Source organism: Anolis sagrei, chromosome 4 (genome assembly GCF_037176765.1).
Source record: "Anolis sagrei isolate rAnoSag1 chromosome 4, rAnoSag1.mat, whole genome shotgun sequence".
Classification (NCBI taxonomy): domain Eukaryota; kingdom Metazoa; phylum Chordata; class Lepidosauria; order Squamata; family Dactyloidae; genus Anolis; species Anolis sagrei.
The window spans coordinates 205828892-205844382 of record NC_090024.1 but is presented as its reverse complement, the minus strand read 5'-3'; the positions used below and the strand labels follow the sequence as shown (position 1 = coordinate 205844382).

Below are 15491 nucleotides of genomic sequence, written 5' to 3'. Positions count from 1 at the left end.
CAGAATAAAGGTTGAAATGCATGGTACAAAAGTTTGAAAACAGTGAAATAAACTACCATATTAAAATTTTTAAACAGTTAAAAGCACATTTAAATCCAACATACAGAACACACACTGAAAAATCCCTCTGATACACACAGTAAAAGACCGAGGGTTTGTTGAAATAAAACATCACTAGTAAAAAAAGACCAAAAGGAGCTCCGACCCATCTTATAATGAAATGGAAGTCTACGTTGTGGGACCAGCTGCAGAGAAGGCTTTTTCATATGTTTTCACTAATCATACCAGCGACTATAATGGGACAGACAAAAAGCCCTCTCCAGATGATCTGAAAATTTGCTCAGGTTCATACAGGAAGATACAATCTTTCAGACAAAACTTAAAACAACAATAACAACAAAAAGACTACGGAGTAGTATTGATCCAAGCTACTCTAGAGCATTATTGGAAATAGCATAATAATCTCTAGGAGTACAATCTTTTGTATGAGATCTGTGATTTGTTTTGATTCTGATTGAAAGAAAGAGCAAGAAGTGGAGGTCGGTTTTCGGAATGAGTGACTACTTTACCCTGTAGGTAACGGAAGAACATCCATGCTCATTATGCGGGGAAAAGGAAGTATCTCAGTCCACTTCATGACTTGGGGATAATCGTACCGGGTGGGTGTTAACACTAAAACCAGTTCATGCGAGTATTGTTTGACTTCTAAACTACAATTTAAAGATAGGTACATTTCTACATAAACTGGTTTATTGTTGTATACTTGTCATTCATTTTCATTTGAGTGGAATGTTAATAATTTTCTGTAAAGCACTTTTGGAAAAAGTTAAAAAAGGAGGGAGGCTAAGATAAGTTTTTGTTGTGCATAGATATAATAGTCAAAACATGAACTTAAACAAAATTCATTCTCTGTTACACAGAGCAAGCAGATCATGCCATTTCCCAATGGAAAATAAGAAAATTGAACATTTTCCCACAAAAGTTTGGAGACTGATTATGATCAGATATGTGTTGATCCTTTCTTGCTCACCAAACTGCTATTCCAAGGACACTACTAACCTTCTTCGGCTGCATTTTAATTTAAAACAAAAATAAATCGGAAGATCCATAATAGACCTTCCAGTGATATGTGGTTTGCCCTTTTATGACTTAGAGCTCAGAAAAGTTACTTTTTCATCTATTGCATAGAAGTGTTTCCTGCAGTGGTCATGCTGACTGGGGCTGACTCTGAGAACATTGGGAATTTCTAATTTATTTTTTAAGCCTTTTGTATGTCTTTTGAAGAATTCCATACTGTTTTATACTTTGTTTTATACTTTTTATCATGACGGTTTTTTAAAATAGCTTTCTTTGTAAGCTACAGTGGGTCCCATTATGAGAGAAAGGTAGCATAAAAGTTAACTAAATAAATAAACAGCTCAAAAACCACAGTATTTGTCTTCCTAAAGCTCTGAACTAGAGAGTCTTAGGAATTCTCTTTTGAGATTTTGGATCATTTGAATGATCATATTGTACATGTTTTGTTAGAATTTCATGCATTGACCATACATACCAAGAATTTCTCTGACCAGGACAGGCTGCTCCAGGGTTGCTGGATCACTTATGGCATCACCCTTTGCTGATGTCACACGAATATAGAGTTTATCTCCGGATGTTAGGTCACGGATAACATAACGGGTAGAAAGGAAGGGCTTGTTGTTGGCAGCCACCCAGTTTGTGGCTAGAGCAAAATAATAGATAAATAAGGCATATGTTAGAAGAATCAGTTCTGCAATAATGATAATGATGATTATAATAATAATAATTAATAATAATAATACTTATAACCCACCCTCTCTCCCTGGGGGAAATCAGGGCGGTTTACTGAAATAACAAAATGGCAAATATTCAATGTCAAAAATCAAATGGACAAACAAAACAAAAACATAAAATAAAGCAAGCTCAATATAACTTATAAACAATCAAAAACAAGGGTTAAACTAAATAAACATAATAAACACAAAAAACCTTACCAAACCATACAGTAAAAGCACAATATAATATGATATAACATATTAGCAAGCTGAAGTAAATATCCATTGTCAGGGTGGCGATCTCTCAACCGCTGGCTTCTGAACTATCTTCAAAAGCAGCCCGGCGTAGAGAACATTGCAGCAGTCCAGACGGGATGTGACTAAGGTGTGGATTACTATGGCCAAGGCTGGTGTCTCAAGATACGGGTGCAGCTAACGGTGCAAAGGCGCTCCAAGCCACCACCAAAACCTGAGGCTCCAGGGTCAACAATGAGTCCAGGAGCACCCCAAGACTGCGTACCTGTGTTTTAAGGAGGAGTGCGACCCCACCCAACACAGGTTGTAATCCCACCCCCAATCCACCTTCCGACTGACCAGGAATACCTCTGTTTTGTCTGGAGTTACCTTCAACTTATTAGCTCTCATCCAGTCCATCACTGATGACAGGCATCGGTTTAGGGTCAGGAGAGCATCCTTGGCATTTGGTGGGAAGGAATAGTAGAGTTGGGTGTCATTGGCATAAATTTGACACCAAACTCCAAAACTCCCAGAGGTTTCATGTAAATGTTAAATAGCATCGGGTCGGAACTGAACCCTGAGGCCAACAGTCAAGGAGTCGAACAGGATTCCCCAGCTCCACCATCTGGGTCTGACTCTCCAGGAAGGACTGGAGCCACTGCAAAATAGTGCCACCCAGTCCCATCCTGGAGAGATGACCCAGAAGGATACCATGATTGATGGCATTGAAAGCTGCTGAGAGGTCCAGGAGAACTAGCAGGAACACACTCCCTCTGTCTAGCTCTCGTCGTAGATTATCCACCAAGGTGATCAATACATTTTCTATCCTGTGACCGGGCCTGAAACCAGATTGCGATGGATCCAGATAATTGGTTTCATCCAAGAAACTTTGGAGTTGTGAGGCCATAAACAACTGAGTCCAGGAGAACTATTATAAAAATGTATTCAATGGACAACAAATAATCTGTTTACAAACAATAACACATTTTAGCAGCTCCTTCCAGCCTGGTATCTTCAAAAAAGAAAAGATTTAAAAGAGAGACAGAAAAGTTGCAACCTTAGCTAAACCTTGTTCTTGCACATCTTCAAGACATTTCAGACTTATGGGAAAATTAAGGTGAACCTGTTACAGGGTTTGCTTGACAATATTTGATCAGAGGAAGTTTGCCTTTGCCTTCTTCTGAGGTTGAGAAAGTGTGACTTGCCCAAGATCACTTGGGTGGGTTTCCAGGGCCAAGTGAGGATTCAAGTTCTAGTTTTCCAAAGTCTAATCCAGTGTTCAAACCACTAAAACACACTGGATAAGCACGGCTAGGTAAACATACTTCAAAATAAACCCCACTGAACATAAGTACATTGGGACTGTTTCAAAATTATTTAATTATATCTAACCAAATCTGAGATTGCAAGAGATCCACTCTCTCCTTCAAAATATTTAACATTCAGTTTACCTACACTGGGACTGCACATTATTCTCTTAATGTTTCTTCTTGGAGCATTTTTTTTGGCTAATTTCTGTGCTATGCAGGTAGGAAATGGCTCAAGGTCAACATATTGTCAAAGGCTTTCATGGCTGGAATCACTGGGTTGTTGTAGGTTCTAGAAATGGCCATATAGCCCGAAAAACCTACAACAACCTCAAGGTCAACACTTTAAAAACACTAGAAAAGACCATTCTAATTTAATTCAAATGTCTTATAAATGTTGAGGCAATATGATTAGACTGCAGCCTTTGGCAACAATTCTCCAAATGCCCCATGTAGTAGAGACGTCATAAATACATGATAATTCATTCATGCCAGTTGAAGCTGCCTCAAATTAAATATTCAACAAACAATTGGGAATACAAAATGTCATTTGCGAACAAAAAGTGCTAAACACAAAATAATTTATGAGATTTTATACAGCCAGCTGTAGCTCAGCAGACATCATGCATAATCCAATCACTTAAATATATTAAGCTTTCAGAGTGAAAATGAGTAACACAGTATTGTCCATATTGACATCAATATGGATGTCAACAATGACAAGGAATGTAGCAGCTTTCAACTAATATTTATTATAATTATAGCATATTCGTGATGTAAAACTAATCTTGTAAAGAAAAATCACATCACCTATTCTGGCTATAATATTATCCAAATTATTATAATCCAAATTGCTCACAACTTTAGGCTTAAGTCCAACAGTTATTTCAGCCAAAGTAGATCCCTTGAATAGCAACAAAGTTGATAAGCAATAAGGTCATTTAATGCATTGAGTCTATTTTAGTTGGGGCTATCAGTTGGGATACGATCTAGCATTTCATATTATCCAGGTTTTTAAAATTAGATTGTATGGCTGCTCTAAGATTTATTTATTTTTTTGTAATGTGAAGTTTCGTTGTCCCTAGCTTTCTATAATTTGTGATGCATTGAAAAGTATTTCTCAGCAGGGACATCTTTGGTATCCTCCATGAACTGGTATTTACCATTCCTTTGCAATGGATTCAAGCTATGAAAAATTCTAGGCCAGTTGTTATCATGTGGCCCTCCAGAAGCTGTTGAACTGCAACTCTCAGCATTCCTCACCATTGACTGTGCTAGCTAGGGCTAATGGAAGTAGTAATCCAACAACTTAAGGGTCACGCAATTCTCACCCATGATCTAGACCAAGCATGGGCAAACTTTGACCCTCCAGGTGTTTTGGACTGAGACTCCCACCATTCCTAACAGCCTCAGGCCCCTTCCTTTTCCCCCTCAGCTGCTTAAGCGGCTGAGGGAGAAAAGGAAAGGGCCTGAGGTTGTTAAGAATTGTGTGAGTTGCAATCCAAAACACCTGGAGGGCCAAAGTTTGCCCATGCCTGGTCTAGACTGTGTTGGGAAAAAACAATTCCTCTTCAGCCCCACTTCACAATTTGAAAAACATAGAAAACTGCCTCTGCTGGAAATTTGGAAAGCTACTTCTCTTCTTGTCCTGTTTCTATATATAAGAATGAAGGCTGTCATTTCCTAGTTGGGAAGTTGCTTCTCCTCTCTGAATAATTCCCTAGCACATGTTGTGCTTCCAACACCAGTGCACAAGTTCTGTTGCTCAGCAGTTGGACAGAAGCAACAACTAGGAGGGGCCACATTTGTGAAACGGTTTTGCACCTCGGAGCTTTTGTAACAGGCAACCTGGGTAAACCTGTGGACCTTCAAATGTTGTTGGACTACAGCTCCTATTATTCCAGACATTAGCTATGTTGCCTGGGGCTCACTGGAGCTTGAAATCCAGCATGGTCATATTTTTTTCAGGCATTCTAAACTTTACTAAAAACTCTAATTAGTTCTTGGATGGGGAATGAAAGCAGAAGGAATGCAAACTGTTGTTGATGGCAATGTATAAATTTGTGAGGAGAAGTCATAGGGAGGAGGGAGCAAGCTTGTTATCTTCTGCCCTGGAGACTAGGATGAAAGACAATGGCTTCAAACTACAGGAAAGGAGATTCCACCTGAACATGAGGAAGAACTTCCTGACTGTGAGAGCTATTCAGCAGTGGAACTCTCTGCCCTGAAGTGTGGTGGAGGCTCCTTCTTTAGAGGCTTTTAAGCAGGGACTGGATGGCCATCTGTCAGGAGTGCTTTGGATGCGATTTTCCTGCTTCTTGGTAGGGGGTTGGACTGGATGGCCCACGAGGTCTCTTCCAACTCTATAATTCTATGATTCTATGAAGTGTGCAAAAATTATTTGCTAACAGAAATAGACTTGGAATCATCTCTGCATATCTACTCCGTATCTTCATTGAACATTGCATGAAAGCCATCTGATCCCATCCTGCTCTATATTATAATTGGATGGCAAAACAGAGAGAGAAGTAATCCCCGGTATGCTGTTTCCCACTTTGGCACATGCAGCTTTTCATGCTTACAAGAGAGTAAAGCCAAATCCTACTTCCATCTTTGCAGTATTCCACCACATATCCATCCAGGCCAGTAGGACCCACATTCTCTGGTGCGTCCCATGTCAGAGTCACAGAATTGTCATTCACATCATCCACTTTCAGATTCACGGGGGCACCGGGACCTCCTGAAACCACAAATGCAAAGGCATAAATAAGGCACTTCGGTCTTTTGCTGCTCCTATCAATGCACTGTAGATTTCTGTCTAACTATCTATCTATACATAGATATTGCTGTTTGTAACACTGCACACTAGGGCTTGGCCACATCATAACAAAAAAAATCTAGCTGTATTTTAGAGTTTGTGACAATGATGAAAAATCCCATTTCAGAAAAAGCACATCTTTCTTGAGTGTCTCAGCAAAGAGGTGGGGTTCTTGGAGTAAACCCTGTGTGCCCTGGGGGTCACGAGGGGGTGTTAGAGGGGTTGCTAAAGACTATCAGAAAACACAATATTTTCTGTTGCTCATGCGGGTTCTGTGTGGGAAGTTTGGACCAATTCTATTGTTACCGGGGTTCAGAATGCTCCTTGACTGTAGGTGAACTATAAATCCCAGCAACTACAACTCCAAATGGCAAGGTCTGTTTTCCCCAAACTCCACCTGTGTTCACATTTGAACATATTGAGTATTCATGCTAAGTTTAGTCCATCATTGTTTGAGTCCACAGTGCTCTCTAGATGTAGGTGAACTACAACTCCAAAACTCAAGGTCAATACCCGCCAACACCTTCCAGTATTTTGTGTTGGTCATAGGAGTTCTGTGTGCCAAGTTTGGTTCAATTCCATCATTTGCGGAGTTCAGAATGCTCTTTGATTGTAGGTGAACTATAAATGCCAGCAACTACAAAATCAACCAACCCAACACCACCAATATTCAAATTTGGATGTATGGGGTATTTGTGCCAAATTTGGTCCAGTGAATGAAAATACATCCTGCATATCATATGTTTACATTCCAGTAGCAAAATTATAGTTATGAAATAGCAACAAAAATAATTTGTTGGAGGTCATCACAACATGAGGAACTGTATTAAGGGGTCGCGGCATTAGGAGGTTGTAACACTGTAAGAGGGAATCCCATTTCCAATGTTTGTCTCATTGAATGCATGCAACTCCTTGAATATAGAAACATTTGAATATATTGGGGGGAGGTGGCCACATGGGCACACTGATATTGCCTAATTGGTGTGCAACACTACTTTTTCTAAAAGGAGATACATGTCCTACATATTCAATCAACCCCTGGCAGGTACTACAGAGAGAGGCGCACCTCCTGGAAAACGGATCACATGGCAACCTGTTAAAGTTGTGCAAAATCTGATCTTCCTTTCCCATTTCTTGGTGGTCTCTGTCCTTTGACAGCAGCACGACTCAGAAACAGACAGTGGCCTAAATCCAGTTGTCAAGGCTCAGACAGAAGATGCCAATTGGAACAAGAGAACTGACAGACCTATTGTTGACATACTAAATTGCCAGAAGTTCAATGGATTGATGCTAGTGGAGATCAATAACTGGATTGAAGTCTACAGCAGAAATGGGCAAATTTGGGCCTTCCCTCCAGGTGTTTTGGACTTCAACTCCCACCATTCCTGACAGCCTCAGGCCCTTTCCTTTCCCCCCTCAGCCGCTTAAGGAAGGGGCCTGAGGCTGTCAGGAATGGTGGGAGTTGAAGTCCAAAACACGTGACTGAGGGGGGAAAGGAAAGGGCCTGAGGCTGTCAGGAATGGTGGGAGTTGGAGTCCAAAACACCTGGAGGGCCCAAGTTGGCCCATGCATGCCTGCAATAGATGCAGAAGGGGATCAAAGAGCCTTGCCTCACCTTCTTTGGGCTTCTTCTTCGGGGCCGGCTCCGGGACTGCGGGCGCAGCGGGGGTCGGCTCCGGGGCTGGCTCCGTCTTGACCGGTTCGGGAGCCGGTTCCGCCGCCGGGGCCTCCGGTGGGGCGGCCTGAGAGGCCTCCGGGGGTGCCGTGGGCTCGGACATGGAGGGAATCTGCGGGGCTCCTCTTGGTGAGGCTCCGAAGTGGCGGACGGGCGCACCTGCGGAGGGAATTGGGGACTCTAGTTGGTCGCGCTCTCCCTGCCTGGACGGCTCTCGCTCTTGGGGCGGAGGAGGGGCGTTTTATGGGCCCCTGACACACACCCCAACCCTCTGTCCACCCCTCCTGGCTCCTCGGGCCTTGGCCCACCTGTCTGGGCGGGGGAGGACAGGAATAGCCTCCCGGCAGCTGCCTCCTTCGCTCCCTCCCCCTGCCTCTCTCCCTCCAAGCTGCGCATTCAGCACCTCCCCGGCCCAGCCTTGGGGCAGTTTTCCATACCGTCGAAGTGGGGATGGACCCGCGACGAAGCCGACTCCCGTGGTCTCTAATATTAGACCTCATCACACTAGAGAATAAATCCACTTTAAATCTGGTGTCTGCCTCCTGCAGAATTAGGGAGGTTTGTGAGGCAGTTAAAGGCTGCTCCCTAAACTACAAACCTCAGAATTCTGCAGGAGACAGCAACCGGATTTAAACTGGATTCATTTTCTAGTGTGATGCTGGATCAACCTATATTGTAGCACTAGCTGTACTCGCCACGCATTGCTGTGACCTCCCTTCCCTCCCTCCCTCTTTCTTTCTTTCTTTCTTTCTTTCTTTCTTTCTTTCTTTCTTTCCTTCCGTCCCTTTTTTTTCTTTCTTTCTTTCCCTCCTTCCTTCCATCTCTTCTTCTTCCACCCCCCCCCCATCTTTTCTTTCCCTTCCTCTTTCTCCCCTTTCTTCCTTCCCTAACTATTCTTGGACTGCAATTCCCAGCAGTCCTCCTGATTCATCTATTTACCTACCTACCTATCTCTATCTAATCTATCTATCTGGAGGATTGCTGGGAGTTGCAGTGCAGGAATAAGAAATTGGAAATATGCAGGGATAGGGATGCTCTCAAAGAAATCCAAGGAGAAGAAAGCTTGCAGCTTGGAGGCCGTGTATTTGGATCATCCTCCTCTCCTAAAGGGCCTGGTCTGGGGGATGCTGGGAGCTCTAGTCCGGAAGAGAGTGTGAATATGCTATTGTGTGTTTTGTTTGTCAGGAGGAGTTGTTTTTGCGCATGTTAATGAGTGATGGTCACTTGTTGGCCTGATAGGTGTATTGTGTCCAAATTTGGTGTCAATTAGTTGAGTGGTTTTTGAGTTATGTTAATCCCACAAATGAACATTACATTTTTATTTATATAGACTAGCTGTGCCCAGCCACGCGTTGCTGTGGCCTATACTAAGAATTTTCGAAGTAGAGGTAGATATCTGGACTATTATGAAAGAGAGGTATCTATCTACCTATTCCTTCCCCCTTTTTCTTCCCCTTCCCTTTTCTCTCCTTTCTTCCTTCTCTACCTCTTTCTTTAATTCCTTCTTTTGTTCTTTGGTTGCATCCTTCCTTCTCTCTTTCCTTCCTTCCCTCCCCCTTTCTCTACTTCTTCCTTTGTCTCCTTTCTGCCCTCCTTTCTTCCCTACCTTCTTTCACTTTTTATTTCCTTTTCTCCTTCCTTCCCTCTTTACCTCTTTCCTGCCTTTCCTCCCCTTTTTCTTTCCTTCCTACTTTCTCTTCTTCCTTCCTTTAGTACCTCTTTCTTTCCTTCCTTCTCTCCTTCCTTCCTTCCTTCTCTCTTTCCTTCTCTCCTTCTCTCTTCCCTTCCTTCCCCCTTCCCTTCCTTCATTCTTTCCCCTTTTCCCTCCCTCCTTTCTTCTCTCCTTCCTTCCTGTCTGTTCTCCCCCAATACCATGATAGAGTCCCTTCTAACTCTATTCTATGAGTCTATTTAATATAATAATATATAGTGGTAACATTATATTATATAGTAATATATATAACAATAATATATATAATTATTTATTTAACAATATATATATATATATATATAATTGTAATATATGAAGTATTGTGTGTGTGTGTGTGTGTGTGTATAGAGAGAGAGAGAGAGAGAACCAACCAACCAGTGATCCAACATCCATCCATATATATGTGTGTATGTGTACGCGCGTGTGTGTACACACTGCCATATAATCCAGTCCTAAGTAGATTTCAGGTGAAATCTCCTTTCCTGTAGTTTGAAGCCATTGTTCCGCATCCTAGGGCCCTTCCACACAGCTCTATATCTCAGAATATCAAGGCAGAAAATCCCACATTATCTGAATGTGGACTCAGAAAACTCAGTTCATAGCAGATATTGAAGGATTTGGACAGCAGGCTTAGCAGCAATCATAATTGATGTATGTGAACTGATAATGGACAGGCTTTGGACTAAGTCCCTGAATGTTGACTCGAACTTGGATGTGGCCATATTATTATTAATAATGTTTTTAATTGCCCATTTATATTTAATGTTTTAATCAATGTTTTAATTGTGTTCTATAGCTATGTTGTGTGTTGGCATCAAATTGTTGCCAGTGTAAGCCACCCTAAGTCCCCCCTCGGGGGTTGAGAAGGACAAGGTACAAATGTTTGAAATAAATAAATAAATAAGGCATATGGAAATATCTGAAATTGTGCAGTTCTCTTTTAAAAAGCCTTGTTGGCCTGTGGGATGCAAATTGCAAAATCGGCATACCTTGGAGTACTGAATTCCTTCATATTAGATTGATGGACAAGAAACATAGAATAGTGGTTTGAATGTTGGATTAAAAGTCTAGGAGACCAGGCATCAAGTCTTCATTCAGCCATAGAAACCCAGTGATGACCTGAAGAAGTCACACTCTCTTGGCCAAAGATAAAGGCAAGGGCAAAGCTCCTCTGAGCAAATCTTGCCAAGAAAACCCTGTGATAGGTTCACTTTAGGATTTCCATAAATCAGAAATGACTTGAAGGCACACATCAAGAAGAAAGTAGATTAAACAAGATAGTTTGGATGCTGTGGTCAAGCATTATCTCTGACAAACATCCAACTATTTCTATTAACCAGTATGCTGGTTTCCCAGGGAATCTGACAGTGTAAGGACATCCACACTCTCGCCTCAAAGTTTAATTTCCTGTGCATATGTCTCAATTATGTTCTACCCACCCTAACAGGTGTTTGATTTGATATGATATATGTTCATCTCTAGTGACTCATTTAAGAAGCAGCCAGCAACTTTTCTGTAGCTTGAGAAAGCAGTTGACAGAGATCTTAAATGTCAGAGAGTTCAAGCATGACTTTTCTAAAGAGATAAATCTCACTGACTTCATATCACCAAGCTTTTGTTTTCTTTCCTGTATGCCAGGCAGGTGTCAGTATTTAATAATCAATTGCTTTAAACATAAGTCACATGCCAATAAATAATAGACCATATAGCTGAGCTGGCAATTTTTGTAAGTCATAGGAGTCAAGTATTAAATGTCTCATCAAATATCTTACTCAGAACAAACATGAGAGCTCTCTGAGACATGTCACACATTCGCTGTGCTGTGGCGTGAGCAAAATGAAAATTAGATTTGTCATCAAAATACAGTCCTCATATCATGAGAGTTTTCCCAGCCTAAACAACACCAGATGAAGTGTCCAATGAATTGTTGGATGATGTAGGCAGTTGTAGTCTACATCTGGAGAACCCTATTCTAAATAACCCTATTCTAAATAAGTCTATCACTGAACCCATAATCTGAAATAAATTGCAGATACTTGTTACCTTTATGCAATCATTCCAGACACTGACTATTTACTCCGATGCAGTAGTTTTTAAATTATCTACTTTCTAGAAACCATCCCCTAAATTGACTTCCATGCCAGTCTATTACAGAAAGTCTGTGGTTTTAGATTATTGTGGAGCATGTTTGGGAGTATAGAGGTCACTCATGGCATGAACGTATCCTTGTTACGTTCCCATGTTCCTCCTAAAAGATGGGGACAATACTTGAGAATGTACTCAACATTCCTCTGGAATGAAAGCCTTACATGGACTGTGAATTCTTTGCATGGGAGAACAAGTAGTCAAACTGAATGCAACGATGGACAATTTGACATTCAAGGCAGGTTACTGTCATAACTGGGGTGAGGGATATCTAAAGCCTATCCAGTTTAAAAACAGGGTTCATTAGATTTAGGTTTCATTTTTGCCATGACATCAGTCCACAAACTACTATTAGCATTTGACTATCAAATCTAAACTGTTTGATACTGAAAATATTTGGGAAATATTTGGGAAATTTGCTGTTGTGCCAACCTGGGAAGAAACGCAGGAAACAAAACCCAGCTTTGAAGTACTTAATCTTTAATGTGCGAAAGTGAAAAGTCACCAATACACTTTCCTCTACAAAACCTTATTCTTTTTAGTTTTTAGTGTTTGACAATAATCATATCACCTTGGAAGAATCAAATAACATTTTCAGGTTAGTGCTTATGGTCCACTTTAAGCTTTCTTTCCCCGTGATCTCATTTTCCTTGTGCCTTTTCCTTTAGGTTATTTGTTTATTCTCCGGTCTCCCCCATAATTCTATTAATGACAAAGAATTAGACAAAATTGGAAACATTATGGAAAAAGGTCACAAATATTGCCCACAAAAGATAAGGCCACCTAAAAGGCAAAAACAGAATGTTATAAGCTTGAAGAGTTGGAGAAGCAGAATTGCCAAACTTGTGTCATCATGATGTTTATTTGGTCAATCTGAGTCATATTTGCTTGGATACTCAACAGGTGGACCAACAAACAGAAGCTTCACACTATATGTAAGATGCACATTTACATAATTACCTCACTTGTATATAATTCTGACAAGTACGAGCCTGGGCAATACAGCTTCAGAATGAAGGGGGTCTCTACTAAAGTAAGGCAGCACATTCTGGTCTGTACCCTGTGGGGAACAAGGAGGCTAGACCTTTCTTAAAAGATATCTTCTTAGATATCATTCATAATGCAGGTGAATAGAGCTGTGGTGGTGCAATGGGTTAAACCCTTGTGCTGGCTGGACTACTGACCGAAAGGTTGCCTGTTCAAATCCATAAGATAGGGTGAGCTCCCATCTGTCAGCTATAACTTGCAGGGACATAAGAAGCCTCCCAGCAGGATGGTAACACATCCAGGCATCCCCTGGGCAACGTCTCTGTAGATGGCCAATTATCTCATATCAGAAGTGATTTACAGTATTGCTCTCAAGTCGCTTTTGACACAATTTTAAAAATGCAGGTTAATAGAAGCAGTATGTGCTAAGGTAGTGGATTCTCATTTAGTAGACTTATCCTCTTAATTGTGCCTTAATTATAAAGATACTTGTACTTAAACAGTAAATGGTGTTCTTTGAAACATATTCTATACAGATATATGTTGTTGTTGTTATTCATTCGTTCAGTCGTCTCCGACTCTTCGTGACCTTATGGACCAGCCCACGCCAGTGTTCCCTGTCGGCCATCACCACCCCCAGCTCCTTCAAGGTCAGTCCAGTCACTTCAAAGATGCCATCCATCCATCTTGCCCTTGGTCGGCCCCTCTTCCTTTTACCTTCTACTTTCCCCAGCATAATTGTCTTCTCTAGGCTTTGCTGTCTCCTCATGATGTGGCCAAAGTACTTCAACTTTGTCTCTAGTATCCTTCCCTCCAGTGAGCAGTCGGGCTTTATTTCCTGGAGGATGGATTGGTTGGATCTTCTCGCAGTCCAAGGCACTCTCAGAACTTTCCTCCAACACCACAGTTCAAAAGCATCTATCTTCCTTCACTCAGCCTTCCCTAAGGTCCAGCTCTCACATCCATAGGTTACTACAGGGAATACCATGGCTTTGACTATGCGGATCTTTGTTGCCAGTGTGATGTCTCTACTCTTTACTATTTTATCGAGATTGGACATTGCTTTCCTCCCAAGAAGTAAGTGTCTTCTGATTTCCTGGCCACAGTCTGCATCTGCAGTAATCTTTGCAATCTAGAAATACAAAGTCTGTCATGGCCTCCACATGTTCTCGCTCTATTTTCCAGTTGTCAATCATTCTTGTTGCCATAATCTTGGTTTTTTTTATGTTTAGCTGCAACCCGGCTTTTGCGCTTTCTTCTTTCACCTTGATTAGAAGGCTCCTCAGCTCCTCCTCCTGTAAAACTATACAGATATATAGTTTTAATATACTCAGGAACCGAAGTTTTATATCTTTTGTAGGAAGTCTATACTCTTAATTATGATAAGCATGAAAGGTCCTTAAGACATGTTGGTCCTATAAGTGTCAATCAAGATGGCATCTCCTCATTCCAATTTAAAAACCTGGGAATCCAATTATACTCTTGTGATTGACATACAGAAAACGATTATATGGAAATGACTGACGCAATGGGATAGGGTGCTAAGTATAACCCTTTCCTGACTTAGGAACTTGCCTGGTTATCCTTTAATAGAGGAGCTCATCTCCTGGTTTCCCATAAGTCAGGGGTTCGCAAACTACGGCCCTCCAAGGTCACTTACCCAGCCCCCACCCTAAATTTTAGGGTCACCCTAAGTCTGAAATGACTTGAAGGCACACAAAAATGATTAGTTAGCTTGACTACCTCATCAGCCAAAAGCAGGCCCATACTTTCCATTGAAATACTGGTAAATATATGTTGGTTAAAATTATTCTCCATTTTAAATATTTTAAATATTTAAAATTTCATTTTCTTTTTGCACTACAAAAAAATATTTACAGCATGCATAGGAATTTGTTATTTGTTTTTTAAACTATAGTCCGCCCCCACCACCAGCAGTCTGAGGGATTGTGAATCGGTCCTCTGCTTAAAAAGTTTGAGGACCCTGCTATAAGTCAATCTCCACATGAAGTTTTTCTGGGTATATCATTCCTACTCTGTCAAATAGGCAAGGATTCAAGCCCATTCCTCCATCATCCCTGGGTAACAGTCCCATCCAACTCAAGTCCAGAGAATAGGTTTGTGAACTTTGCTTCAGATTTTTAGTCTTACAACATCTCACTTTAGATCCTCTTCCTCAGACTCTATCTATTGTCTCTTATTTGCCTCCTGACTCTTTCCATCTTTAGCAGCTTTAATTGAGGCAAGAAGCTGCTGCTCATTCACTACAAAGGCTATGGATCCATGAGCTGACAAGTGAGAGACTCTGGTATCTCCAATCCTTTTTCATGTATGTATCAAGGTTGAGGTCATGAAGACTTTCAATGAGTAAGGGTGCATATACAAAGATGCAGAGATGAATCTGTATTTAGAGAATGGGTAAATCAAACCTCTTAGCATTGTGTCAAATATATAGACTTAAAACTGGTGTTTACTACAAAATGCCCAACACCAGCATCTCTATTGTGGATGTAATATTTGGAGAGTGCCACATAATAGATGTTGCTGGCAGCCCTTGGCACTACTTGGCCTTATGTAGGCTACCTCATTTGTATGGACTGCTCCATCCGAGACAACAGCTGGTGACTGTAATAGGGGTCTGACGCATAGAAGCGCTGCTAGGAGATAAATCTTTGTTGCTTTTGGAGTCTGACATATGTGCCTATGTAACATTTCAGGCTGTATTTTTATCTCCTGTGTCACAAGTAGTATACCTTGACTGACTAACTACATTATTTTATGTGAATTAAAAAAGGTAAAAGGAACTCTTCATCCTACT

General features: G+C 41.1%; 1 protein-coding gene across 1 annotated transcript in view; it reads right to left on the bottom strand.

Moving 5' to 3' along the window:
* The window catches only part of MYBPH (myosin binding protein H), a 36367-nt gene extending 28256 nt beyond the window's left edge, over positions 1-8111 (bottom strand). The window contains exons 1-3 of the mRNA XM_060772475.2: positions 7771-8111; positions 5943-6077; positions 1553-1720 (exon numbers count right to left, since the gene is read on the bottom strand). Coding sequence (XP_060628458.2) covers positions 1553-1720; positions 5943-6077; positions 7771-7933 — 466 coding nt within the window. The 5' untranslated portion in view covers positions 7934-8111. The remainder of the gene's footprint in view (positions 1-1552; positions 1721-5942; positions 6078-7770) is intronic.
* Between the last annotated feature and the right edge of the window lie 7380 nt (positions 8112-15491).